This window comes from Meles meles, chromosome 20 (genome assembly GCF_922984935.1).
Source record: "Meles meles chromosome 20, mMelMel3.1 paternal haplotype, whole genome shotgun sequence".
Lineage (NCBI taxonomy): Eukaryota > Metazoa > Chordata > Mammalia > Carnivora > Mustelidae > Meles > Meles meles.
Window position 1 is genome coordinate 1,184,390 of NC_060085.1, and position 24,683 is coordinate 1,209,072.

Here is a 24,683-nt window from a genome sequence, read left to right on the forward strand (position 1 = left end):
TGAGGGAGGGGTCTTGGAGTGATGTGGCCGAAAGCAAAGGGAGTGAATTCTTAGCAAAACCAGAACGTGACCCTGTCCACTGCAGACCAGGGAGCTCAGCCAGGGGCCTCCCAGCCTCCCTGGACAGTGACTTCGACACCGGCGAAGGTGGCGAGACTCCGACCGCCTTCGGAGACTTGTGCGAAAAGTCATCTTGGATCAGAAATTCAAAAACTGAAGACATGGACAGAACCGGAAGCGGAAACAGCCTGAATTCCGAAGGAAATGGACGGGGAAGAGGAATGCGGAAACGAGAGAGAGGCCGCAGGGGCCAGCGTCCGCGAAGGGGCCTGGAAGCAGGGGACAGAGGGAGCCAAGGCGCGGCAGGAGGAAGTCAGAGGCCGCCGGGGAGCGCCGCCCCGGCAGAGCCCGTGGAGAAGCAAGTCTGGGGAGCGCTGAAAGCCTCTGCGGGAGAGAACATTCCGGGTGGAGGGACAGCGCCAACCCCCACACTGAATGGGCGCCTGCGGGACGCAGAGAACAGCCACGACAAGGCATCTCCTGGCGAGGCGACAGTTTCGGCGGTGCCGCTGGTCCGGGTGAGCTGCCGGCCGGAGGCGACTCTAAAATGCATGAGTGCAGGGTCGGCGCCGCCAGGCCCCGCTCCGTGGTGGGGCTCCGTGTGCAGCGCTGTGCCTTGTGCGGGCCCGGCGGGAGCATGGAGGGCGGTGACCGTGGGGGCCACGGACACCGGGGAGAGAAGGCAGGTAGCGCAGCCGGACGCCAGCCCCAGAGTGGACGGCGGCGGGCGCCCCGGGCTGTCGAGCCAGTGGCCCCGGGTCTGGAGCGGCCGGGTGGGTGCAGGGATGCAGCACCATGGGGCCCGTTCCCGCCCACCCTGCTTCGGTGCCGTACCTGCCGCTTCCGTCTGAGCAGAGTCGTGGTGTTCTGGTCCCTGGTATATTTGCGTCACGTGATTGTGAGCACCCGTTCACGTGTGTGTGCTCCGTGTGCACGCGTGTGCGCGCTGCCTCCCCGCTCGCCAGGGGCTCGGGGCTCGGCCTCCTTCCAGCCTGGGGGGCTGCCTTTAAAGGTGCTGGGCGTGTGGGTTTTTGCAACAAAGTCTCAACATTTGGCGCCTGAGAACAGGCTGCTGGGGATGGGATTTCAGGTGGGCAGGTGGGTTCGGGTTTTTGGGGGGCGTTTGGGGTTTTTTGCTCGCCAGCATTTTCCAGATGTCATTCGGCTGATTCTGGTGTGAGTCATCATTGTGCCCTTCAAGTCCTGGACGTTTTTGTCTGCCGCCCGTGACTCCGCGTGGGAGCTGTGTGGCGGTGGCGCGTGGTTGTCTGTCTTCGTCCTGCAGGACTTGCTGGCTCCTTGGATCTGGGGGTCGGTGTCTTGCATCAGCTCTAGCCGGCTGCCGCCGTGTAGCCCAGCAAGCGTGTTTTCCCGATGCCCCGCCCCCAGGATTCCAGTTCTGTGTCCGACCACGTGACCTGACCCCAGAGGGCTCTGATGCTCTGCCGGGTTTGTTTTATGGTTTCCTCCTCCTCCTCCTATTTCTCTTTTGTGCTTCCAGTTTGGCTTATTTTGACACGTCTTTGGAGTTACCAGCCCTGACTTTTTGTCGTGCCTTGTGTGCTCTTAAGGCATCCAATTTATTAATTGTTTTGTTTTACGGTTTTGTTTATATGACAGCACGGAGGCGGAGCGGCAGGCAGAGGGAGGTGCACGGGGGTATAGCTCAGGGGTAGAGCATTTGACTGCAGAGGGAGATGCGGGCTCCCCGCTGAGCAGAGCGCCCAGCATGGGGCTCCCTCCCAGGACCCTGGGATCATGAGTGACCCAAGCCGGAGGCAGATGCCCAACCGACTGAGCCACCCAGGCGCCCCCAATATATTCTTTTAGATGTTTTTTGTGCCAGAATTGTCACTTGTGTTTGTAGAGTTTCTCTCTCTACTGAAACCGTCCATTCCGCCATCCCTCACCCCCACTGGCTTCCGTGTTCCTTAACGCCTTAACCGCCCTCGACCTCTAGTTTTTTGTGTTTTTTTAAGATTTTATTTATTTGTTTGACAGACAGAGATCACAAGTAGACAGAGAGGCAGGCAGAGAGAGAGAGGAAGGGAAGCAGGCTCCCCGCTGAGCAGAGAGCCCGATGCGGGGCTCGATCCCAGGACCCTGAGACCATGACCTGAGTTGAAGGCAGAGGCTTAACCCACTGAGCCCCCCAGGCGCCCCTGACCTCTACTTTCAATATCTGGGGCCCCTGTAGATCTGCTTCTAGAGGCTGTGGTGGTTTTTTCGCTCGACTATATATTTCATTTTTCTCCTTCACGTTTCAGAATTGTTTTGCGTCGCAAACACTGTGCTTGAACACTGCGGAGCCAGAGGGCGCTTCTGCCCAGCCTGCCGGCCTGGATGAGGCCTTAGTCAGGCTCATCAGGCTGCGTTTCCACTTGGACTTTGGCTCGCCTCCAGCTCACAGGTCTTGAACTTTGTTCGTGTCTTGAGCTTGTTTTTATTGCCAGCCCCGAGTTCTCGCAGGACTCTGATTTCCAAGCACGGAGGGACCACAGATTTCCACCCCACCCACGCTGCACCAGCAGGCCAGACTAAGCACAGTCCATGGGAGAAAACCTGCCATTTTCCGAGCTCCTCCAGGTTCTGGTTGGTTCTGCCGGCACACACGGGCGCCGCCAGTCCCAGCCGGCTTCTCTCGGGCAGAATGTGTCCTGACCACGGCCCAGCTCGGCACATGCTTCTGGGGGGCCACTTGCTGGCCTCTGCCCGCCGGGCAGTGGCTCTTCCTGAAACCCAGCCCCTCTAGGTTCCTCGGCATCCATGTCCCTTTGATAGGTTTTCTTTCAACGTTAACTTTAGGCTGTCCGCTGTGGCCCGATGGCGTGCGGACAAGAGGACGCTGATGCGCCCCCGCCCCGGTCCAGGGTGACTGACACACCCCTCAGCTCCCAGGGTGGACGGTGTGCGCATGGTGAGGACACGGGGCCCTTTGTGGCAGCTCTGCTGGCCTGCGCTGTCGTCACTGGGCTGCACAGGGCACCCCGAGCGCGTGCGTATCTTCAGCATCTGCCCGGTTCGCCCAGCCCTGGCCACCAGGATGCTCTCTGATCTCACGGCAGCGGCTGTAGCCGAGACGCCGCGTGTAGGACCGCGCACAGCCTCCGTGCGCGCGACGTCACGCGTTGCTGCAAATGGCGGAACTTTCCCTTTGGAAGGAGAGGCTGATACCGCACGCTGCACACGTCTCCTTCCTCCTTCCACGCACGACGCTTCGTTTCCCTGTCACCGGTGAGGCTGCACCGAACGCGGGCGTGCAGATGGCCTGTACCCTCACCAGAAAACCCTCGCGCCGTGTCCTCACGACCCGTAGGGTGTGTAGTGCTGCCTCCTTCTCAGTCCGGACATCGCTCTTGGATTTTGTGTTTAAAAAAGTTTTTGGTTTTTGCTAGGATTCCAGCAAAAAACCAGCTAATGGTTGTGTTTGTATTTCATTTGTTTTCTGCTTCAAGTTTGGTCTCAGTATATTGTTTCCCACTTTGGGGATCAAATTTGCTGTTCATTTTCCGGTTTCTTTTTTTTTTTTTTTTTTTTTTAAGATTTTATTTATTTGACAGAGAAACCACAGAGAGGCAGGCAGAGAGAGAGGAAGGGAAGCAGGCTCTCCGCTGAGCAGAGAGCCCGATGTGGGACTCGATCCCAGGACCCTGAGATCATGACCCGAGCCGAAGGCAGCGGCTTAACCCACTGAGCCACCCAGGTGCCCCTCATTTTCCGGTTTCTTAAATTGAAAACTTAGACCTTTGGTTTTTCTACCTGTGCATAAAATATCAATTTCCCCAATTCCACTTTGACGGGATCTTACGATTTTGGTATAGTGTGATCAGAGTATCGTTCAGTTCAGAATATTTCCTCATTTCCATATGGCTTTTTAGCCTGTGTTTATGTAAACATGCTTTGATCCCCCTGGATTGGTTTCCAGTCTGACTGCCCTGCCGTGGGAGGCAGCGTCCCTCGGTGCCGACCGGGTGCAGTCCTGCTCGTGGAGAGGGGCGTGTTGGTGTTCGTTTCCAGCTCGGAATAAACCTCTCCCCGTTCCGTTCTGCCGACTCTGCGTCTCCGCATTTACTTTGCACACGCACTCCGGTGCGCACACCACAGCCGCTCCTTCCTGTCGCGCTGACCCCTCCACCCTGCAAGATGGGCTTCGCCTCCAGGGCCACGTGCTGCCCTTAGGTCTTTGCAGTCTTTCTGGTAAGGTCAGGGTCTGCGTAGTGAAACTTACTACCTTTTATCTTCAGTTTTTCTGTTTCTTTGTAACAAAGTGAGACTCGTGTGATCAGGAACTAGTTTAGTTTCGGTTTCGTGTCCAGTCGGACCGTCTTCCTTTCAACTGCAGTGTAGACGTGTGTGTGGGGAACATGACTGACATGGTCTCGGTCCCGTCTTGCTGTTCGTGTTCGTTTGTCTTTCAGTTTCGAAGGGCACATTTTCTGGTTTGGTAGCTCCTTCTCTGTGGTTTCTTTTCTTTTTTTAAAGATTTTATTTATTTTATAGACAGAGGCAGGCAGGCAGAGAGAGGGGGAAGCAGGCTCCCTGCAGAGCAGAGAGCCTGACGTGGGACCCTGGGATCATGACCTGAGCTGAGGGCAGAGGCTTTAACCCTTTGAGCCACCCAGGCGCCCCTTCTGTGTGGTTTCTTTACGGATTTATTTATGGTAGAGTGAGAGCGTGTGTTGACGAGTTAGGGGCGGGCCAGAGGCAGGGAGGGAACATCCGGCAGATGCCGCACTGAGCACAGAGCCCGACGCAGGACTCGACCGCACAACCCCAAGATCATGACCTGAGCCAAAACCAAGAGTCAGATGCTTAAACGGCTGAGCTGAGGTGCCCCTCTCCTGCTTTTTTTTTCCTTTGGTTTCTAGCAGTTTGAGTAAGTGTGGTTTTTAAATCTCACTGAGTTTCTGAGATTTTTAAATGCAAGGATTGATGTATTTATTCATTCTGGAAAATTCTTAGCTCTTGGGCCCTTCTCTCTCTGCCCGTTCTCGGGGATCATCTGACCAATGGGGCAGAGCCAGGCGAGGGACCAGGGCAGGTCACCCACGCTGCATGGCACGGCCTAGGGACCTCCTGTGTGCCAGCCACGCTCCGGGCCAGGGGCAGAGACAACAAGGCGTGGTCGCGGTGGGCTCGGCAGAGCCTCCCTGGGGTCCCCAGATGGGCAGACCAGAGCTTTACGCAGACGACAGAGGGCATGGGGAGGGTGCCCAGGGCAGGGACACCTGTGTCAGGAGACCGCGATTCCAGACACGGGCAGAACCTTCCCCGGGCCACCCAGTCTCATGGTGGGGACGCGGCCGCAGGGAAGGGCCCGCTCTCAGAGCAGCGGGGCTCCCGGGCCGCCGCCTCCAGCAGGAAGAAGCCCGCGGGTCAGGGCCATTACGTTTCTATCCTTTATTTAAAAAAATCATGTGGGGGCACGGTGTGAGGAGAGCACACCTTCCATGGCTTTGGGGAGGACAATTTCCAGAAGGAATCACGGGGGGAACACATGGTGGGGTGCAGCAGGGTTTGGGGGCGGGGCTCCGCCCTCCCGCACCTCTGGGCACAGCGCCTGCTCGGAGGGAGCTGCGGGGGGGGGGGCAGGGCTGCCGTACGCACAGGGTGGGGGGTGGGCCAGCCGGGGACCTGGCCACTACGGCAGACCCACGGCTTCACCCGGGCAGACGGGGCCTGTGGTCCATGCCTGTGGCTGCAGGGGCGGGACGGCTGCGGTGGCCTGGCAGAGCGCCAGCCTGCAGGGCCTCAAGGGAGGACCAAGGCCAGTGTGCTGGGGCCCGGGGTCGGGGTGGCCTGAGCATCCCCAGTGATCAGACCAGAACACGAGACCCCAAGCCAATGCACTAGGGGCGCCCCTGCGAACGCCCCCCATGCGAGGAATGGGAACCCAGAATGCATTGCCGTGTGCAGGGGGGACAGAACAAACACGAGACGGGGTCCCGGCCGAAGCCCGTGGTAAGGACGTCGGTCAGGCGGCCCGGAGCTGCAGGGACAGCGTGCAGGACTCCTGTGCCCAGGACCCGGCGGCCCCTCCGCTCAGGGTGGGTCCAGGCCGGCCCTGCCTCCTGAGTCCCGCAGGAAGGCCTCCCCGCTCCTGCCCGGCTCCTCTGAGCAGGCCGCCAGGCTCCCCTCAGGGAGTGACCCTCTCCTGACGCCCAGAAACGTGGCATGGAGCGTGCCCACAGCGTGGGGGCCGCGGGGAGCACGGCCTGGGATGGGGGCGCGGCCTGCTGGCCTCAGGTGGCTTCGGGGGCCTGGGGGCCTAGGTGTAGAAGATGACCTCGGGGATCTGGCCGTCCTCCACGGACGTGCCGTTGTTGTTCCCGGCCGCGTAGCAGAAGGTGAAGCACGTCTTGGCCCCCGTCGTGGGGGACTCGTGGGTCACCTTGCGCAGGCCCTTGGTGCCGTAGTGGGAGTCCGGGCCCTGGGGGTGGGTGGGGTTCCGGCAGTCAGGCACCCCGGGGCCCCAGCAGGGCCTCTCCCAAGGCAGTGAGTCCTCCTGGAGGCCTCGGGGTGGCAGCCCCCCCCCGCGCCTGGGGCGATGGCCACACCCTAGAGCCCCACGACAGGGGCTGGGGTCCTGGCGGGGTCCGGGAGGGGCGCACCTTGAGCGTGGCGCAGGCCGTGTAGTTGACGTTGGGCAGCACTTCCACCGGCTCCTTGAACATGACCCGGAAGGTGCTGGCGGAGCCGTCGCAGCTGAAGCCCGTGTCGTTCTGGCCCAGAACAGTGTTGCTGTCCGTGTGGATGATCTGGGGGGGCGGGGGGAGCGGGCGCTGCTCACCAAGGCGCACCCCCCGTGGCCCTCCCAAGACCCCACGGAGGCCCCCCGAGTCGGCTCGTGCCCCCGCGAGCAGGCTGATGGGGGGGGCAGGCCACGGGGTGGGCACCTGGATGTTCACTTGGTAATCCGTGGGCCCGTGGATGGAGCCGTAGAGCCCAAAGCCAACCACGAAGATGCGCTTGTTGACCGAGAACCTGGGCGGTGAACAGAGCAGGTGTCAAGCTGCGGCCCCTGGCCCCGGCCCGCCGGCCCCGCCCCCGGCCCGCCGGCCCACCTGATGCGGTCGCTGGTCCCGCTGTAGCCCCAGCGGCTCTCCACCTGCTGGAAGCGGTTGATGCTGCACTCCTTCCCGCGGAGGCAGCAGCGCGGCCGGTCGATGAAGTCCACGCGCGGCTTGGGGTTGACGGTGAAGTGCAGGAAGAGGCTGACCACCTCGCGGTCCACGAGGATGCCGGACTGCGCGGGCCCTGTGGGCACAGGGGGCGGAGGTCGGGCCGCGGCGGGGGCCCTCGGAGGTGAGGACACGGGGGGGGGGGGGGCAGCCTTGGCTTCTGCGGGGGCGTCCGATCCGCTGGCTCCCGGGGCCACAGGCCCCTCCCGCCCCGGGGTCGCCCATTAAGCAGCGGCCCTGAGGGGCAGCCCTTGTTCGCAGAGCCACGGCCGCCCTGCCCAGGCTCACGAGGGGCCGCTGTCTGCCCCAGCCGGCCGGGGTCCGGGCCGGGCAACCTAGAGGCGCGCGGTGGGGGCGGTGAGCCGGCCGGGCCCATCGACTCGCCGGGGAGCTGGTCTCCGCGGGCTGGTGACAGGCCTGTGCGTGGCCCCGGGACCCGCGGGGACAGCTCTGGGGGAGTAAGGAAGATACAGCGTGAACAGAGTTGACACGGTTCTTTTTAATCTCTGCGTAGGAAATGCAGAAGGAAAAGGACATCAGGCCTCGGCCGCAGTGTGGTCGGCCGCGGAGCCTCCGGGCGCGGTGTTTCCCGACTTGTCCCTAGTCTCGTTTTCCGGGGGGACACAGAAGCAGGGGCGGTCCTTCTCTAAAACGCACGGAGCGACAAAGGGCCAGAAGGCCGGACCCGACCCCGCGGCACACACAGATCGTTCCCAGGGACCGCAGGCATCAGGCAGAGCAGGGCGGCCTGGGGGGCCTCACAAGGGGGAGGGGTACAGGAAGCAGCGAGACCCCACACCCAGGGGAGTATGGTCTGGCGGGCGGGGGACCTCAGGAGAACAGTTTTGGGGGTGCGAGCCAAGCTGCAGCGGGAGGGGTCCCAACAAGGCTCCCGCGGGTGTGGGAATGGAACAAGGTCTGGGCCCCTGGCCGCCCCCGCCCGACACAGCCTGGCGCCATCCGGAGCGCCCTGGCCCCCGTGGTCACCACGTACTGCCGCTGCCTGGCACGGGAGAGGCACTCACTACGCCTTCGGTGGTGCGCGATGTGGGCTCGGACGTCACAGCCGGCCCCGAACCCCACGCTCAAGACAACTACTCCGCAGGAGACGGCGGTCCTGGCTTGTGCGTGCACGACACGCGGGCTCACAGTTCTTTACCGCAGCTGCTCCATCTGGCAAGCCACGCAGGGAGCGGGGTGCACAGACACCCGGGGCCGCGCCGCGCGGCTGGGCCCGGGAGCCTCACCCGGGACCCGCCGGCCCCGGAGGGGAGGCCGGCAGCTCGGTGTCCACACGTCCACACGGTGGGGCCGCCACTGCGTCGGCGCGAGCCCAGCCTCCTCCCGCCCACTGCAGGCTTGTCCAGGACGTGAAGCCAAGCCGGGGGCCCGCGGCGGCCCAGCCCGCGCACAGACACGCGCACAGACACGCGGGACGGGGGGGGGGGCAGGGAGCCCGGTGGGTGCCGCCCAGGGGGTGTTGGTCTTGACACATTGGCACGCGGGCCACGCTGTCCACGTGAACCCGGCCAGGGTGTCCTCGGTGGAGAAGCGCCCCCGCCCCCGGCTCCCGTAGCTGGCTCGGGGTCACACCTGGCGACCCGGGGGGTCGTGCTCCTGCCCAGCGGCCCCCACCCCCTCCCCATTACCTGCGGCAAACTCCTCGATGGTCATGAGCGGGAAGCGGATGAGGGCCAGGGCCTTGCCCAGCACCTCGCGCTTGTTCTCGGGCGTCACGGGCAGCTGCTGCCGCTGGCACTCGGCCTCGGACCAGCGGACCACGGCGCTGAACAGGCGCACCTCCCGGATGCCCAGGGTGTCCCGCTCCAGCACGGCCACCAACGTGTCTGTGCGGGGAGGGGACCAGCTCTGCGGGGGTCGCCGGGCCACCCTCCCCGGCCACTGCGGCCACACGCCCCAGCGACCAGGGCCTTACCCAGGTCGATGTCCGTGAAGCCCTCGGCGGTGATGGCGTCCGCCGTGTGCTTGTCGATGTTCTCCAGGCACAGGCTGGCCAGCTGTGGCTCGTCGAAGAGCCGCGCCTGGCGAGAGGGCGGGCGTCAGCGCACGGCCGACGCGGGAACCCTGGACGCCCCTCGGGCCCAGACGCAGTCCTGAATTCCACGTCTCGCGGCCACGGGGGCCGCACAGACTCGAGCTCCGCGAGATCCACGCCTCCAAGGCAGACATGGGACCCGCGGGCGGGCCAGGCCCCTGGGAAGGCAGGAAGGCCCGGGGAGAGGGCCACAGGCGGCCAGCGGACAGAGAAGCCTCGCCCTTCGGACCAGCCAAGACTGCTCCATCAGGAACCTGCGCGCGGGATGCCGGAAACGGAGCCGAAGACGTTCCGGCTCCTTCTGCCCAGCAGGAGCCCTGCACCTGGTACGTGGCACGTGCTCTCCCTGCCTGGGGCCTGGTCGGCACCACCCACAGGGCGACGGCTCTCGGTGCCACCCGACAGGCCTGGCTCTGGCCCTGCCACACCCCACGTGAGGCTGAGCCCGGGCCAGCCAGGGAGGGGGGCGGCCCTGTCCCCTACCCGCCTGTGTCCCCATCCTTCCCTGCCTCCAGTCCCTGTGGCCACGCCAGCCACACTCTCACGCCTGCGAGCACAGACCCTGCAAGGGACCTGCTCCAAGAAACTCTTAGGACGGTAACAGCCCCTCCCACACCGGACCCTGAAAAAGGGCATCAGAATGCAGCTGGGAAATCTCTGGCCAAACCCGTGCCAGGCACCTTGCCGGAAAGGTCCAGGCCAGGAAGAGCCTAGGAAAGCTCTCCTTCAGCCACAAAATTTAAGGGACGTCAAACACTCAGAGGTCCACCCCCAGCCGTCCTCCCCTAAGCCCCGCAGGCCTGCCTTCTCGCCCGGCCCTCCCGCGTCCCACACACCCTCCTCGCCCCCCCCCATGCCCACCCACGTCCCGCCCCCGCCCCCGTGCACCTCCCTCCTCAGACTCCCCCCGACCGGGCCTTTGCCCCCCCCACCCCCATGCGCCTTAGTGTCGCCTGGTCTCAGCGTCCCCGCCCACCCAGGTCCTCGCACCGTCCCAGCGCCCTCACCTGCCCTCCCCAGCAGCACACCTGCGCCCGGTCTCAGGGTCCCGGCCGGTACCGCGCACCTGCGTTCTCACCCGCCTCCCGCTGCGTCCGCGCCCTAACCCGCCCGCACAGCGTCCTCGCCTAACCCTGCGCCCCCGCGTCCTTACCTTCCCACCGCCCTCTCCACCCCGCGCCCCAGCCCCACCCGCGTCCTCACCTGATCCCCCCGCCCAGGCCTTCGCGGGACAGCACCCGCGCACCGGCCTTCTCATCCGGCCTCGCACCCCCAGCCCCCGTTCACCCGCGCCCTCTCTGGAGCACCCGCTTCTCGCCGGCCCGTGAGCCTTCCTCTTCGCCTGCTCCCATCATCCTCCCCTGCCCTCCGGCACCTCGCCCTCACCTGCCCCGCCCCTGCCCCCGCCCCGCGCCCCGCGCACCTGCGTCAGCAGCATGAACGCGTTGTCCGCCCGCAGGTTCTTCTTGAGGAACTCCACGCAGTGGGCCTCGAGCGCGGGCACCGCGTACTTCTTGGCCGTGTACAGCGTGGTCATGACCGTCTCGGGTCCGATCTGAACCTCATCCGAGTACAGAAACCTAAGACAGGACATGAGGACCGTCAGACGGGCGGGCAGCAGCGCTCCAGCCCCAGGAGCCCTCCGGAACGAGCGGGTGCGTCGCCCTGTGACCTGCACACACGACCTGCCCAAGACCCTTACCTGCCCGGACCAGCCAGGGGCTACCGCACCCACAGTCCAGCCCCTCTGTCCCCGAGGGGCGGCCCCGTGCCGGGGCACCAGCGCGGAAGGCCCCCAACTCTGCCCAAGGCCCCCGCGGTGGGGTCTGCCCGGGGGCGGCCAGAGCTTTGGGCACCGGGCCTCGCGGCCACCTCCGCACTCTGAACGGGGACGTGCGGCCTGCGGCATGGAGAGGTCGGAACCGGCCGACGCCCGCCAGATGCACAGGGACGCAGCCCCAAGAGCCAGGCCAGGGGGGCTACGCCCATGCGCGGCCCCCCTCCGTCCCCGAGAATGTGCCAGAAGCCGAAGAGCCCCACGCACGAGCAGCTGTGGTCCCGCACGCTCAGCGGGACCCCGACCAAGGAGGGCAGGCACCTGACCGCCGGGCACCGCAGCGAGGCCCGGGCGACCCTCTGAGCGGGGCAGCTCCGCAGCAGTAGCCGGACCCGGAGCCGAGCAGGGAGGGTGAGCGGAGCAGCACCGCCCCCGCCGCCGTCGAGGCCAGGGTCCCGCACACTGCAACCCACCACCTGTTCCCGTTTTCTCACGGACACGGACATCTCTGTTTTTTTTTTTTTTTTAAAGATTTTTATTTATTTATTTGAGAGAAAGAGAGAGCATGAGAGGGGAGAAAGTCAGAGGGAGAAGCAGACTCCCCATGGAGCTGGGAGCCCGATGCGGGACTCGATCCCAAGACGCTGGGATCATGACCTGAGCCGAAGGCAGTCGCTTAACCAACCGAGCCACCCAGGCGCCCTTTCTGGTTTTTTTTTCTAATTACGATAAACTTCACCCAGCAAGGCGGGGCTGGTGGGCTCAGTCAGAAGAGCGCGTGCAACTCCTGATCTCAGGCTCGTGAGCTCGAGCCCCACGTCAGAGCTGCAAGTGGCTTAACGGGGGGGGGGGGGGGGGGGGGGGGCTCAGACGCTGAGCAGCTGCTTTCCGCTCACATCATGGTCCCGGGGTCCTGGGATCCAGCCCTGCATCGGGCTCCCTGCTCGGTGGGAAGCCTGCTTCTCCCCCCACCCCCCCCCCCCCCAATGCTCTTTCTTGCTCTCTAATAAAATCTTTTAAAAAAAGAAATTACTTAGATAAAACGTTAAACAGACGCACAGCACCGTAAGATTTTTAGGTGCTTCAGCCGCCAGAGGCACACTCACCCCGTCCTGCAACCGCCTGCCCTCCGTCTCCAGAACCTTCCATCTCCCCACACGGAGACTCTGACCCCTGAAGCACGGACTCCCCACACCTGTCCCAGCCCCGGCTCCCACCCCTCCTCTCTGTGTGGACGGGACTCGTCTGGGCCCTCCTGGAGGGGCACCTGCGGGACGGGTCCTTCTGGGTCTGGCTGCCCTCGCGGAGCCCGTGTCCTCGGGGTCCCTCCGCGTTAACATTCTAGCGTGTGGACAGACACGTGGTGTTTCCCCTGCACCCACGGGTGGACACTCGCGTGGGGAACACGGGTGCACAGGTCATGTCGGAGTCCCCGCTCTCGGCTCCCGCACAGACATCCGGCAGCTCAAGTGCTGGGCCACACAGCGGCTTCGCGCGGAAACCTCCTGGGGCTCCGGCCCGTCCCCCGCCGACGCAGCCGGGTCTCACATTCCCACTGGGCCTGCACCGGGGTCCCAGCCCCTACCCCCCACTAATCTAGTCAGCTCTCTTGTGTTTTTCTGTGGTTTCGTAATAGTTGCCCGGGTACGGAGTGATAGCTCAAAATGGTTTTGTCACCTGTTTTTGTAAATAAAGTTTTATTGACACAGCAACCCCCCACGGCTGCTTTTACACTCCCAGCGGCGGGGGGAGTGGTGGAGATGGACAGACGGAGCCCATCGGCCCCTGGGCTGAGCAATCTGAGAAGTTACACGATGACAAATCCATGAGACTGTTCCCCAAAGTGCTACTTGCCATCGGGGAAGACGCTGGGAGTGGCGAAGGACCAACCGTTCAGAGTCAAAGGTTAAGGGGCATCCAGGGACCGGGCTTCAGTGAGTGGCGGGCAGCGGGAGGGCTGGCCCCGAGGGGCAGAGGGGCTGCGGGCTGGAGCGCGGCCAGCACTTGCGTGGCCTTGGACACAGCAGTTGGGGGCCGCTCGCTCTGTCCTTCACGCTTGCTGGAACTTTCACTTTTTCCTTTTCCTTCCCTCCTTCCCCACCCCGCATCTCCCTGTGTGACTCTGCACCATCTTCACGCTGGTAGAGAGAACGAACTGCGCTTTAAAAGGCGCTCTAGGGGCGCCTGGAGGCTCAGCGGGTGAGGCCTCTGCCTTCGGCTCAGGTCATGATCTCGGGGTCCTGGGATTGAGCCCCGCATCGGGCTCTCTGCTCAGCCTGCTCCCCCACCCTCTCTCTGTCTGCCTCTCTGCCTGCTTGTGATCTCTGTTGAATAAATAAAATCTTAAAAGAAAAAAAAAAGGCGCTCTAACTGCTGGGAAGTCTGGAAAGTTCTGCACCGTCATCTACGACTGCATTTCTAGAAGCGAGAGACCTGTGCTCAGAGGGGGGTGAAGAGCCCGGGCAGCCCACAGCCCCGCTTCACCCCTGCCGGGGGCGGGCAGCCCCATGCCGGGCACTCAGCGCTCCGAGGCAAAGGCGCTTGAGAGGGAATTTCCAGGCTCACGGGGCAAACACGAGAGGCGGGATGGAAGGTTCTCCCATTATCTTGCTTTTCCACAAACCCTGCTGACCGCCAATGAGAACAGGGACGTGGACGCAGCCCCAGGGACGGCCCCCGAGCCCACGGCGTGCAGGGAGGGGACCAGACGCAGGAGGCCCCACGGGGTGTGAGGCCACGCGTGTGACACGCCCAGACCAGGCCCCCCGCCACGCACGGAAGGGGGCCCTGGGGGCGCGGTCGTCGGGGGTCTCCGCGCCGTCCCAGCCCCGCCCCGCCGGGAAGGGCCCGGGAGTCTTACTTGAGCAGCGCCAGGAAGGCGGCGGGCTCCACGTCGGGCAGCTCGATCTCGGCCGACGTGGTGGCCATGCCGCCGTTGAACATGGCGTCGAACACGGCGCTGCCCACGGCCAGCACGAACCTGGCGGCACAGAAGAGCCCAGTTACGCTCTGCCCGTCACCCGAGTCGGGGCTGTCGGGGGCCCAACTGTCCCCAGGAGCTGCTGCAGGAGCAGACGCTTCCCGGAGGGAGGAGCGGAGGAGCGAGGCTATGCGGCCACGCAGTGGCAAGAGTCGGTGCCCTGAGGCCCTGTCCCCGTGCGCCCGTCCCCCCACCCCCGCTCGGGCTGTCGGCGTCTCCCCATCCCCCCCCACGCCCCCTCTCGGGCTGGGGGCACCAGGGTCCCGGCCGTCTTGGAGGGAGGCAGACGCAGGTTTGGTGCACAGACAGCCTGGCTGTGGGGCTGGACGCACGCAGGCCGTGATGGGAGCGAGGGTCCAGGAAGGCTTGCAGGGACATGGGAGTGGAGTGGAGTGGAGGCTGCAGGGAAGAGCATTGGGACCCAGGGAACGGCAGGAGCATGGGCCAGTGTTAGGAGGTGGGAGCTGTGAGGCTGAAGGGTTCATCCAGTGTGATGTGACCACGGGGGACCCACCTGCCCGCAGCTTCTCAGCATAAAGACTGGAAGGCCCAGGGGGTGAGGACAAGCAGCGAGGCACCCCCACCCCGTCCTCCAAGCTGTGACCCCAGCCGGAGCAGTCTACGGGGCCGCCGCTCTGTGCTGTCCACCCCCAGCCTCCAGGGCTCACCCTGCAGCCCATCCGCCGCAGAGCACCCGCCCCGGGTCCACGAGGCCCCCGCATCACACCCAGTCCTGGGGTCCCCGTCGTGATGCATGCGGGGCTCAGAGTGGCCCCCACATCCTCCTTCCAGCCTCTGCCTGCCCACGGCCCCCCCGCGAATCCCAGGCTGGGCAGCCCCGACTCTTTACGGGGAGAAGGACGGCCTTCCCCAGCTCCCACCTTCCCCTCCATCCTGGGCCATACCTCCCAGGCCCTTGGAGGGGCCCCCACGCGGCATGGGGCTTGAGCCCATCCAGAGACTGGACCCGAGACAGAGGACCAGGTACGAAACCGAGTCTAATGGGGAGAACAGCCTCCCCTAAAAGTCACATCCCCCCGAAAAGCCAGAACGGGGCCTTGAAAATCGTCTTCGTGGATGTGACTGGTTCACGTGAGGTCACAGGGGGCAGAGTGGCCCTAGTCCCACACCCGTGTCCTTGTAAGAGGGGACTTTGGGACGCAGACACTGGGCGAAGCTCGTGGTGAGAGGCAGACACGGGCGGCGCCTGGAGCCTCTGGGAGCGAGGAGAGGCGGGAGGGACCTCCTCGTCACACCTTGACCTCGGATGTCTGGCCCCCAGGATGGGGACAGGAAACGTGTCTGTGGTCCCGCAGCCCGCAGGCTTGGCTTCGGCTGCGGCTGGCCTCGGACACGTCCCCAACGACGGCAGTGGCCCCGGCCCTCGCTGCGCTCCTGCGTCCTGTAACCAGAGCCTTCCTGCTCCCGTGTCCCGGCTGTGAGCAAGGACCTCGGTCCCGGCCGGGAGACGGTCGGATGCCGCAGCGAGAGGCCACGGACGGCACCTCGTGTGTCCACGCCGCGTGCCAGACACCTGTGGACCCGGACCTCACGCGTCCTCGCCAGCAGGCAGGGCCACCAAGCCCGCGCCCTAGAGAGGTCGCCGGGTCTGAGGAGGGTCGGCCCGTCTCCTGCCCCCGGGCTCAGACGCCTTCGCGCCTCCAGCCCCTCGTCACCGCGCTGGCCTCCCTTCTCCAAGCGCCAATCCGCCCCCCAGGGGGACGCCACCTTGGCCCACAGAGACGGCTGGGGTGAGCCACGCGGGCCGTGGCGAGATGTGATACTGTCGCAGGACGTGCCCCCACACAGCTGGCGGGAACGCGGGTCACACGGTCGCTGTGGAGATGGTCCGGTGGGCCCTCTGTGGGCTGGACACAAGCTACCACGGGACCCAGCAGTCTCACTCCTGCCGCACACGTGTCCACACACGCCGCACGCCTGTGTTCACAGAGCGTGGGTCACCGCGGCCAGAAGGGGAAGCGTCCCAGTGTCCTCAGTGTGTGAAGGACACACGCTGTGGTCCGTCCCCACGCGGGAACACGGTCCAGCCTCAGGAAGGGGGGGACCCTGACCCCTGTCATGACGCGGAGGGACCCCGAGGACACGGGGCTCAGCGAGCGCGGCCAGACCCGGAAGGACCCGTCCCGCAGGACCCCACTCCCAGGAGGGCCCAGAGGAGTCCCGTCCACGCAGACAGAGAGGAGAGGGTGGGGGCCGGGGCTGGGGCAAGGCTGGGGGGTCCGTGCTTCGTGGGGACGGAGTCTCCGTGTGGGGGATGGAAGGTTCTGGAGACGGAGGGCGGGGGTGTGAGTGCTTCCCGCTGCCGAGCCGTGCGCGCAGAGACGGTCGAGGCGGTGACCCTCGTCCTGTGCACGTTCTACCCCGACTGAAAAGCTTTAAAGACGACGGAACACGGATAAGACCCCCGACGGCGCGGGAACACCCGACTGTTTTGGGAAAGGGGGTGCCGGCCAAGAGAGCCGCGCACAAAGGCGAGGGGCCGCTCAAGGAGCCCGCCTCCGGGGGGCCGCACCCCTGCGCGTCCTGTCTCGCTCCCAAGCGGAGCGTCGCGGGTCCTGGGGCTGTGCCACAAAGCAGGTGTGTCGTGGAAGGGGTGCGCCCGGCTCTCCTCCGAGGACGAAGGGGCAACAGGTGCGGTGGGGGGACGGATTCTGGGGTGCTGACCTGGGGGCAGCGGGTCATCCTGTGCCTCGGGCAGGTGGACGCAGACACAGGACTAAAGCGGGGCAGGGGGCAGCTCGTCCACTGGGAAGGGCTCCACGCTCGGACACTCTGGCGGCGAGGGGACGCCCAGCGCCCGGAGCTCAGTGTCTGCGTCCCACACGGACCAACGGGACCAGCTCCTTGGGGACGTAGCGGAGTCCAGGGCCAGAGCGGGGAAAGCACGAGACACACTTGGAGTGTCTCGTGGGGACACAAAGCAGAGAAAGGCTCCGAGCGGGAGAGGGAGGTGGGACAGGGACACAGAACGGGGGATGTGGGACGGCCAAGGCCGGGGCGCCGTGAGCCTCGACAGAGTATGCGTGTGGGACACTATACGTATTCACTGCACAAAGGCAGAACGAGCACAGAGCCGGTGAGCGGGTACCAGGAGGAAGGCGCAGCCCTCCCTTTAGAAGTCCAGCTCACCCACGCGGAAAACCACCGCCCGGCGTCCGGTGGGCATCCTCGCCCCCCAGCGCGACAGCCAGTGGCAGCACGGAGAAGACACAGGGTGTGTGAGGAGCCTCGGTGTCCCCCAGGGAGAGCCCCTAGAGGGGACAGCGCTCCCGGCCAGCAGCCCTGGGAAGGACGCAGGCACTGGCGTGCGTCCAAAGATGCAGCGGGAGCGGCTGCGGGGGTGAGGAAGGCACAGGCCACAAGCACAGCGGCGGGAAGCCGGCACGATAGCTGTCCCGATGAGGCTCTCGCCGGACACCGCGCTTCCTGGGCTCTGGGGGCAGGGGTGCCAGCAACGGGGCACCGTCGGCGACCGGCAGCCCTGGCAACGGGCGCCCCAGACACAGAAACCGAGCGCTGACGGAGAGACAACCGGACAGACAACCAGGGCTGGACCTTCAGGCCGTTCTAGAAGGCTGGCGGAGTGGCGCACAAACCGCGGGACGGCTGGCCCGACCGAACCAGATCTGGGGGCCTCCACGCGCACATGCCACGGTCGCCCGATGGGCCCACGGCGGGGGCTGACGGCAGCCAGGGCGCGCTCTGCAAACAAGGAGCCGCAGGACGCCGAGAACAGCAGCACGGGAAACCCCGCCCACCTGGGAGACCACCCCCCGCCACGGGTGTCACGAGTCCATGAGGCCAAGCCCGGGACACGGCGAAGGGAGCCACATCCCGACGGCCAGCGAGCACGGAGCGGACCCAACCCCAAGCGAGAAGCAGACGGGCAAGGGGACGGCGGGACCTCGCCAGCCGCCCATGAAGGAGACGCAAGCCGCCGGGGTCAGCGGCCAGGTGGGCAGTCGCCACGGACCCTCAAGACGATGAAGAAGTTCAGAACGGTTTTACGCCAACAAGCGAGGGCAGCTCAGACAGAGGAGGAGGGGGACACCCGCAAGCACAGGGGAACCAGCCCCTGCGAAGCACACCCTGAAGGGAAGGCACAGTGACCCCTGGGCAGACCAGAGGGAGCAGCAAAGCCGCGAGGCCAAGATCGCGGGGGCAGACGGTGCAGACGCGCAGGGAAGCAGGCTGGTGCTTTCTCGGTTTATAAAAGATTTTATTTATCTGAGAGAGCGCGCACAAGCAGGGGGAGCGGCAGAGAGAGCCCGACAAGCAGACTCCGCCCAGCAGGGAGCCTGACCGGGGGGGGGGGGGGGGGGGGGGGGGGGGGGGGGGGGGGGGGAGATATGGATCCAGGACCCGGGGATCATGACCCGAGTGGAACAACGGAGACCTCCGGGGAGCCCCAAGCTAGCGCTTTCTCCAACCGTCTAATGTCAGGGCTCCCCCCAACCCCAGCCGTCCGCTCCCAGGTCCACCCCAGAGGAAAGAACCCGCGTCTCCACCCGCAGACTCGCGCCCGGCCGCGCAGAAGCCAGGGCAGCTGGACGCCCGCAGCATGGACGCAGCCCGCGGCACGGACGCAGCGCCGTCTGCCCCTGCACGGAATTCAGCAGCTGCGGGAGTTACCCAGCCATAACCGTACTGAGTGGGGACACTGGGGGGCTCCGCCGGTTAAGCCTCGGGCTGGTTTTGGCTCCCGTCCGGGTCATGGGATCGGGCCCCGCCTCGGGCTGCACATGGAGTAAGGAGCCTGCTGGGGGCTCTCCCTCTGCCTCTGTCGTCCATAAATAAACAAATAAAATTAAAATTGAAAACAGGTAACAGTGGCTGGGCCTCCAACAGGGGCCCACACCCAGGCGGGTGTTCCTCCGCGAACCCAGCACAGGGCTGCCCACGTCCTTTCTCCTCCTGATCCTCAGAACATGGCTCATGGCAGACAAAGCGTCTGCTCGGGCGTTGCACGGCCTGCGGCCCCCACTCGGCTACCAGTGGGGGCGGTTTGGAGGGTGGACCGTTACACGTGGATTTCTGGCTGGGGGAGGCCAGAGCCCCAGCCCCGCCATGGCTCAAGGGTTCAGTGTACTGAAAACAACAGCAGAGAGAAATCCCCCCAAAACCTTTTTTTTTTTAATCTGAAGGTTTCACTGGGGCACCTACGGGCTTGGTGGGTGAAGCCTCTGCCTTCAGCTCAGGCCACGACCCCGGGGTCCTGGGATCCAGCCCCGCGTCGGGCTCCCTGCTCGGCGGCGAGCCTGCTTCTCTTTTCTGCTGCTCGTGCTCATTCTCTCTCTCAAACAAATAACATCTTTCTATGAAATTCAAGATTCAATCCCTCCATCGCAACAGCTGAATTTCGAAGGCTCAGCGGCCACGGGCAGCGAGCGCCGGACAGCGTGACTCTGGAACGTGCCCGTCATCACAGGAAAGCCTTTCGGACGGTGCCGGACCGCAGAATCCACCCAACAATCACTAGCACAAGGGCTCGGACAGACATCGCTCAAATCAGACAGAAATAAACATGCTTCCCAGCAAGAACCTGCTGGAAAAATATAATGAAGATTATGCACAACAGAGAAAAAGAAGTGAGCAAAAATCAGCCATAAATGTGCAAAAGCCGTTGTAGAAAACCCCGCAACCGTCCTGCGAACCCGGACAACGGCCTGAGCAAGCGGAGGGCTCCCGCTGCCAGACGCTCCCCACCCCGACCGTCGCTCTCCGGCCTGGTACCACCGGTGGACCCGTCCTCCGGGCAAACTCCTGCGGCAGCTGAGATCTAAGGAACCAGGAGTCTGCCTGGGGCCGGCAGACCAGCCCACCGCTCGTTTCTGCAAATAAAGTTTTCTCGGAACACGGCCGCGCTCGGTCACTGATGCGCTGCCCACACCCGCTCTGTCCCGCCGGGCAGAAGCAAGCACTGGGACGGAGGCTGTGTGGCCGTTTACCAAAGTTTGCCGGCGCCAGGCCGGAGTGTCGGCGGCCCAGGGGTGCATCCCACCAGCGCTTCGTGTCCGTGACTGTCTGCCGGCAGGGGCGGGGCGGGGAGGTGATCAGTGACAGAAGGGTCAGTGGGCGACCAGCTCAGAGTCTGGACAAAGAACTAGGGCCTCGGCAGTTCTCCGAACAGACGGTACGGCCAGTCATCACCACGTTCTGGGAGCAGAACAGTCGATGACCCGAGACCCCTCTCACCGCTCCCCGTGGGCCCTCCCTGCAGGGCTCCGTTCTCTGCGACGGGAGGAACCCGGGCGTCTGAGCCACCGACTGCGGGAGTGTCAGACACCCAGGGCTTCCGCAGCGCCGAGACCTCTGATTCGGGCAGGTCAGCGGCCCTGCAGTGACTGAGCACCTGCTATACGCCCGGCCTTCCCCGGGGCTTGGAAGGCAGCAGGGAGGGCCAGGAACGAGTCACTGGCAAGCGCGAAGGCCGTACGCATCGTGGCGAGGTCAGGAGGACACGCGTGAGGGGAAGGGGACAGGGTGAAGGCCAAGCAGAGCCTCCGGACAAGGGTCCAGGGCCCTCCTGTCCCCCACCCCAGGTCAGCCCATGCCCACCTGAGCCTGGGGCGGGGGCGGGCCCAGCCCGAGGGACTTCCTCCCGTTCGCACAAGCCCCCCCCCCCCCATCTGCCTTCTGGCGTGGGTCTCAGCAGGGGCACAAACCCCCCTCTGCGGCAGGACACAGCAGGGACCCACACGGCATCTGGCCGCCTCCTTAGGGACCCCAAGCATACAGCAAGATCTCCACCTTTCCTTGCTTCTCGTGACCTTGACAGTCTCCAGGACGCCTGGCCAGGTGTCCCGCCGCATGAGCCCGATCTGGGTCTGTCGGGGGCTATCCTGGGGTCAGCCTGGAAACCCCGGTCTCCCACGCACGGGTGGCTCTCAACAACAGAATCCCACCCTCTCCCAGTCCTGGAGGCCAGAAGTCCCAGGTGCAGGGGCAGCAGGGCCCTTGGGAGGCTGCAGGGGAGGGTCCTGCCTGCCTCCTCCAGCCGCAGGACAGCCCCAGGGCTCCCCTGGCCTGTGGCCACAGCGCTCCCGTGCCTGCTTCCTGTGGTGGTCGGGGGCTTCTCCTCTGTCTCCCCTCCGTGTCTCTTAGGACACTTGTCACCGGGCTTAAAGCCCACCAGATACTCCAGGGTGATCTCTGACACCCTGAACTTCACCCCATCTGCAAAGTCCCTTTTTCCAAATATGGCCCCATTCACAGGTACCAGGCACCGGGGTGTGGACACGCCTTTCCGGGGGCCACCATTCAACCCACGACGCTGGGGAAGAACACAGAGGCGAGGTACCCTTCCGGCCTGACCCATCAGGAGCCCCTGACGGCGCTCAACATCACGCTGAAGTTGACCTTGACCCCTGGCTCAGCGGGGTGCGCCGGGTTTCCCCACAGTGAGGTGACCATCACTTCCTAGGACCTGGGCCCGGGCGGGGAGCACCGGCACACACCAGTGGGGCCCCGGGGTACTGAGCCTCTGCCCCTCCCTACAGTGCCCCTGGCCTGCTGACCTCATGCCCCGGATTACGCTCGCCCTGGACCCTTGCGATAAGCACTTGGTGGGGTCACCAAGTCGATCCTCCTGGAAGTCCTGGGCTGGAGGCGTCTGAGAGGTCAGACCCAGTTCACAGGTAGGGAAACCGAGGCCCAGAACGCCCCGGGCCACTCGCCGGGCAGTGATCCACGTGATCACTGCGGGGAAACTTCACCCTGCACCCAAAATCACAACCCAGAGGCTGAAAAGAAAGAAAAAGAACTAGAACCTTCTATCAGCAGCGGCCAAAGGGTGGGGCACCAATGCCGGGGCACAGGGGATGAGAAGAGTGCCGTCAGCCCGACCCGGACCCTGTCTGGCAATCAAACTCACGTGCTCCGGAGTCTCTGGGGCCCAGGCACGACAGACACCGCCCGGACCGGCAAGGCGAGCCGGGGGCCCAGGCTCCCCGGGGACTCGGGACTCGTGAGGCTGCCGGTGCACGAAGCCACGGGCCAGCGGGAGGGCTGGTCTGGAGGTGAATGTCCACCGGGAGGCCGCCCCGCCCGTGCCCAGACCCCACTCTCCGGGCGGCTCCTCACAGCCATTCCTCAGCACCAGCCCACTCTCCTCCCCACACCTCTCCCAGGCCGCCCCGTCCCCTCCCACGGCTCTGTCCCCGCGCGCTGCAGACCCCAGACCCACGGGGCCTCCAGCCGTCTCCCCGCCAGGTGTCTCGGCCCTGGACGCGTCCCTGCCACACCTGTCCTTCCCCAGGATGCTGGAGCCAGGGTCCAGGGACCCACCACCGCAGCCCCCCACTCTCCTCCCCACCAAGCTGCCACCCCAGCCCACCAGGGAGAGGACCCGCACCGGCTGTCTCTAGGGTCCCCACCAAGCGCCTTCAGGCTGCATCCACAGCCAGGCCCCCCCTTCAAAGCAGACGCTGTCCCTCTGCCCCACCGTGCCCCCTGCACCTGCTGCATGCCCAGCCCCTCTGGTCCCCAGGCCTCCCCCCGCCCCCACGTCCCGCTTGGCACTGGCTCAGGGCTAGGATCCCTGCTGTCCTCGCCCATCCTCTGCCGGGGCCACATGTCCCTCCTGCTCCCAGAAAAGCTCACCGAGCACCACACGAGGCTGACCTTCCTGCCAGAGCCCTCGCTCCCAGCCCTTCTGTGGAGCCCAGCGTGCCACACCCTTCCTGGACTTCTCTGGGGGTCCCATGTCCACCTTCCCCATCCTTTCACCACCACCAACAGCCACGCACCCTCGACTACACGTCCTAAGGTTAGGGGCACGCGGGGCGGCCGGTCACTCCCCCCGAGGCCCCCCCACCCCGTGGGGTTTCCAGCCGCGTCCACGGGGCCCCATCCCCAAAGGGCGTGGGTCAGGCGGGCAGGAGCTCATGAGGTGAGCTCCCCGAAGCTGGGTGGGGTGGGGGGAGCAGCTTTAAGGGCCAGACGGCTGAGCGGATCGGATGGACATGCGGGAGGCCTGGGGCGGGGTGGGGTTCTGGGAGGCACCCGCCCATGCACCAGTCCCCCTACACCAGGCAGGGGTGAGGCCCATGTGGCTGCTCGCACACGGGGGAGAGAGGTCCCGGGGACCCAACGGAAGGCCTGGAACCTTCTGCAGACAGAAATCTAAATCCCGCTGCGCGTACATAACCAAGAGAAAGCCAGAGAGAAACATCTCAAAGACACAGGTTCAATAAAGGCCCCATGTCAGGACGGCTGGGAGGAAGCTCGCTGTGGAACATTCCAGGCCAGTGGCAAGACACCCCCCATCCTCCTCCCCCGATGGAGGCCTCCCAGCAAGTCCCCCCACCCCCGCCCCAGCTCCCTGGAGTGCCAAGGGGAGCAGAGTCAGCGAGACCGGGAGTGGACGGGGGTCTGACATCGGGCCCACCCCGCCGGGGGTCTGGGGGCTGCACCCAGGAGAGTGGCAGGGGGGCCGGACCTGGGCCAACAATGCCCCCTTTTACAGAGACAAGGCCTGGAGGCCGGGGCAGACATGGGCTGGGCGGTCACAGAACTGGCATCACCCAGGGGGTTATGCGGTTTGGGAATCTGGCTCCCGGGTTCAAGAGGTGCGGGGTCTGGGGGGGCCTGGGGGTCCGCAGCGGCGGAGGATGGGGGACGTGGTGCAGGAGTCCCTGGGGCAGGACGGTGGGGGTGGCTGGGTCTGGCGGGCAGGACTCCGCTGGGGGGGGCGGTCCCAGGGCCAGGGAGGGCTGAGGGGTGGATGGGGCCGCAGGGTCCCAGGGGCGCTGGGGCTCAGGGGAGCTGGCGCGGCCGGTCCCTGCAGCGGCTGGGTCCCGGGGATGGGCCGGTGGGGGGATCCCGGGGCCGGGCGCGGGCCCGGGGCGGCCCACCTGTGCGCCGGGATGCGCTGCGCGCCGAGCCCCTTGCCCACCAGGAAGTGCACGTCGCAGAGCACGTCGCTGTTGAAGAGGAAGGCGAAGCGCTCCTTCAGCGTGGGCTTGGTGGCCTGCCAGTTGTACGCGGGCTCGCGCAGCAGCGCCGCCGCCCCCGGCTCCTCGGCCGCCCGCTCCGCGCCCGCCGCGGCCTGCGCGCCCGGCCCCGGCCCCGGCCCCGGCCCCGGCCCCGGCGCGGGGGGCGGCCCGGGGGCGGCGGGGGCCGGGGCGGCGGCGGCGGCGGCGGCGGCGGCGGCGGCAGCGGCGGCGGCGGCCGCGTTGCCGGGGGCGGGGGCGGCGTTGGCGCTGGGCCCGGGGCCGCCCCCCGCGCCCGGGCCGACCCCCGGCGGGCACGACGCGCGCCCGCCGCTCCCACCCGCCGCCATCTTGTCGGTGCGGCGGCCGCGGGGCGGGGCGACGGGAGGGGAGGGGAGAGGGAGGGGCGGGGCGAGGGGCGGGGCGAGGGGAGCGGAGGGGAGGGGAGAGGGAGGGGATATGAAGGGGCGGGGCGAGGGGAAGGGGCTGGCGGAGGGGCGGGGAGGGGGCGGGCAGGGGGAGGAGGGGCGGGCAGGCGGAAGGGGCGGAGAGACGGGCCGCGCCCGGGGCCGGACACCGCAGGGGAAGGGCAGGCGGGGCCTGACCCCCTGGACTGCTGGCCGCGGCCGTAGCGTCCGGGCACCCCAGTGCTCCGCAGAGGGGACACGGGGAGGTC

General features: G+C 65.8%; 1 protein-coding gene across 1 annotated transcript; it reads right to left on the minus strand.

Moving 5' to 3' along the window:
* Positions 1 to 5,445: 5,445 nt before the first annotated feature.
* Positions 5,446 to 24,372, minus strand: BTBD2 (BTB domain containing 2). The gene is made up of 9 exons (XM_045990764.1): positions 23,930 to 24,372; positions 13,935 to 14,054; positions 10,721 to 10,877; positions 9,178 to 9,283; positions 8,891 to 9,088; positions 7,125 to 7,317; positions 6,957 to 7,044; positions 6,672 to 6,818; positions 5,446 to 6,490 (listed from the first exon to the last, which is right to left on the minus strand). Exons 1-9 carry the CDS (start codon positions 24,355 to 24,357, stop codon positions 6,329 to 6,331), a joined length of 1,599 nt encoding a protein of 532 aa, XP_045846720.1. The 5' UTR covers positions 24,358 to 24,372; the 3' UTR covers positions 5,446 to 6,328.
* Between the last annotated feature and the right edge of the window lie 311 nt (positions 24,373 to 24,683).

Excerpts from the sequence above, each read along its gene's own strand:
- BTBD2 (XM_045990764.1), bottom strand. The coding sequence starts at position 24,357 with ATGGCGGCGGGTGGGAGCGGCGGGCGCGCGTCGTGCCCGCCGGGGGTC. Across the intron at positions 9,089-9,177 it reads CTTCACGGACATCGACCTGG|ACACGTTGGTGGCCGTGCTG; the intron begins GTAAGGCCCTGG and ends CTCCCCGCACAG. Across the intron at positions 6,819-6,956 it reads ATTACCAAGTGAACATCCAG|ATCATCCACACGGACAGCAA; the intron begins GTGCCCACCCCG and ends CCGCCCCCCCAG.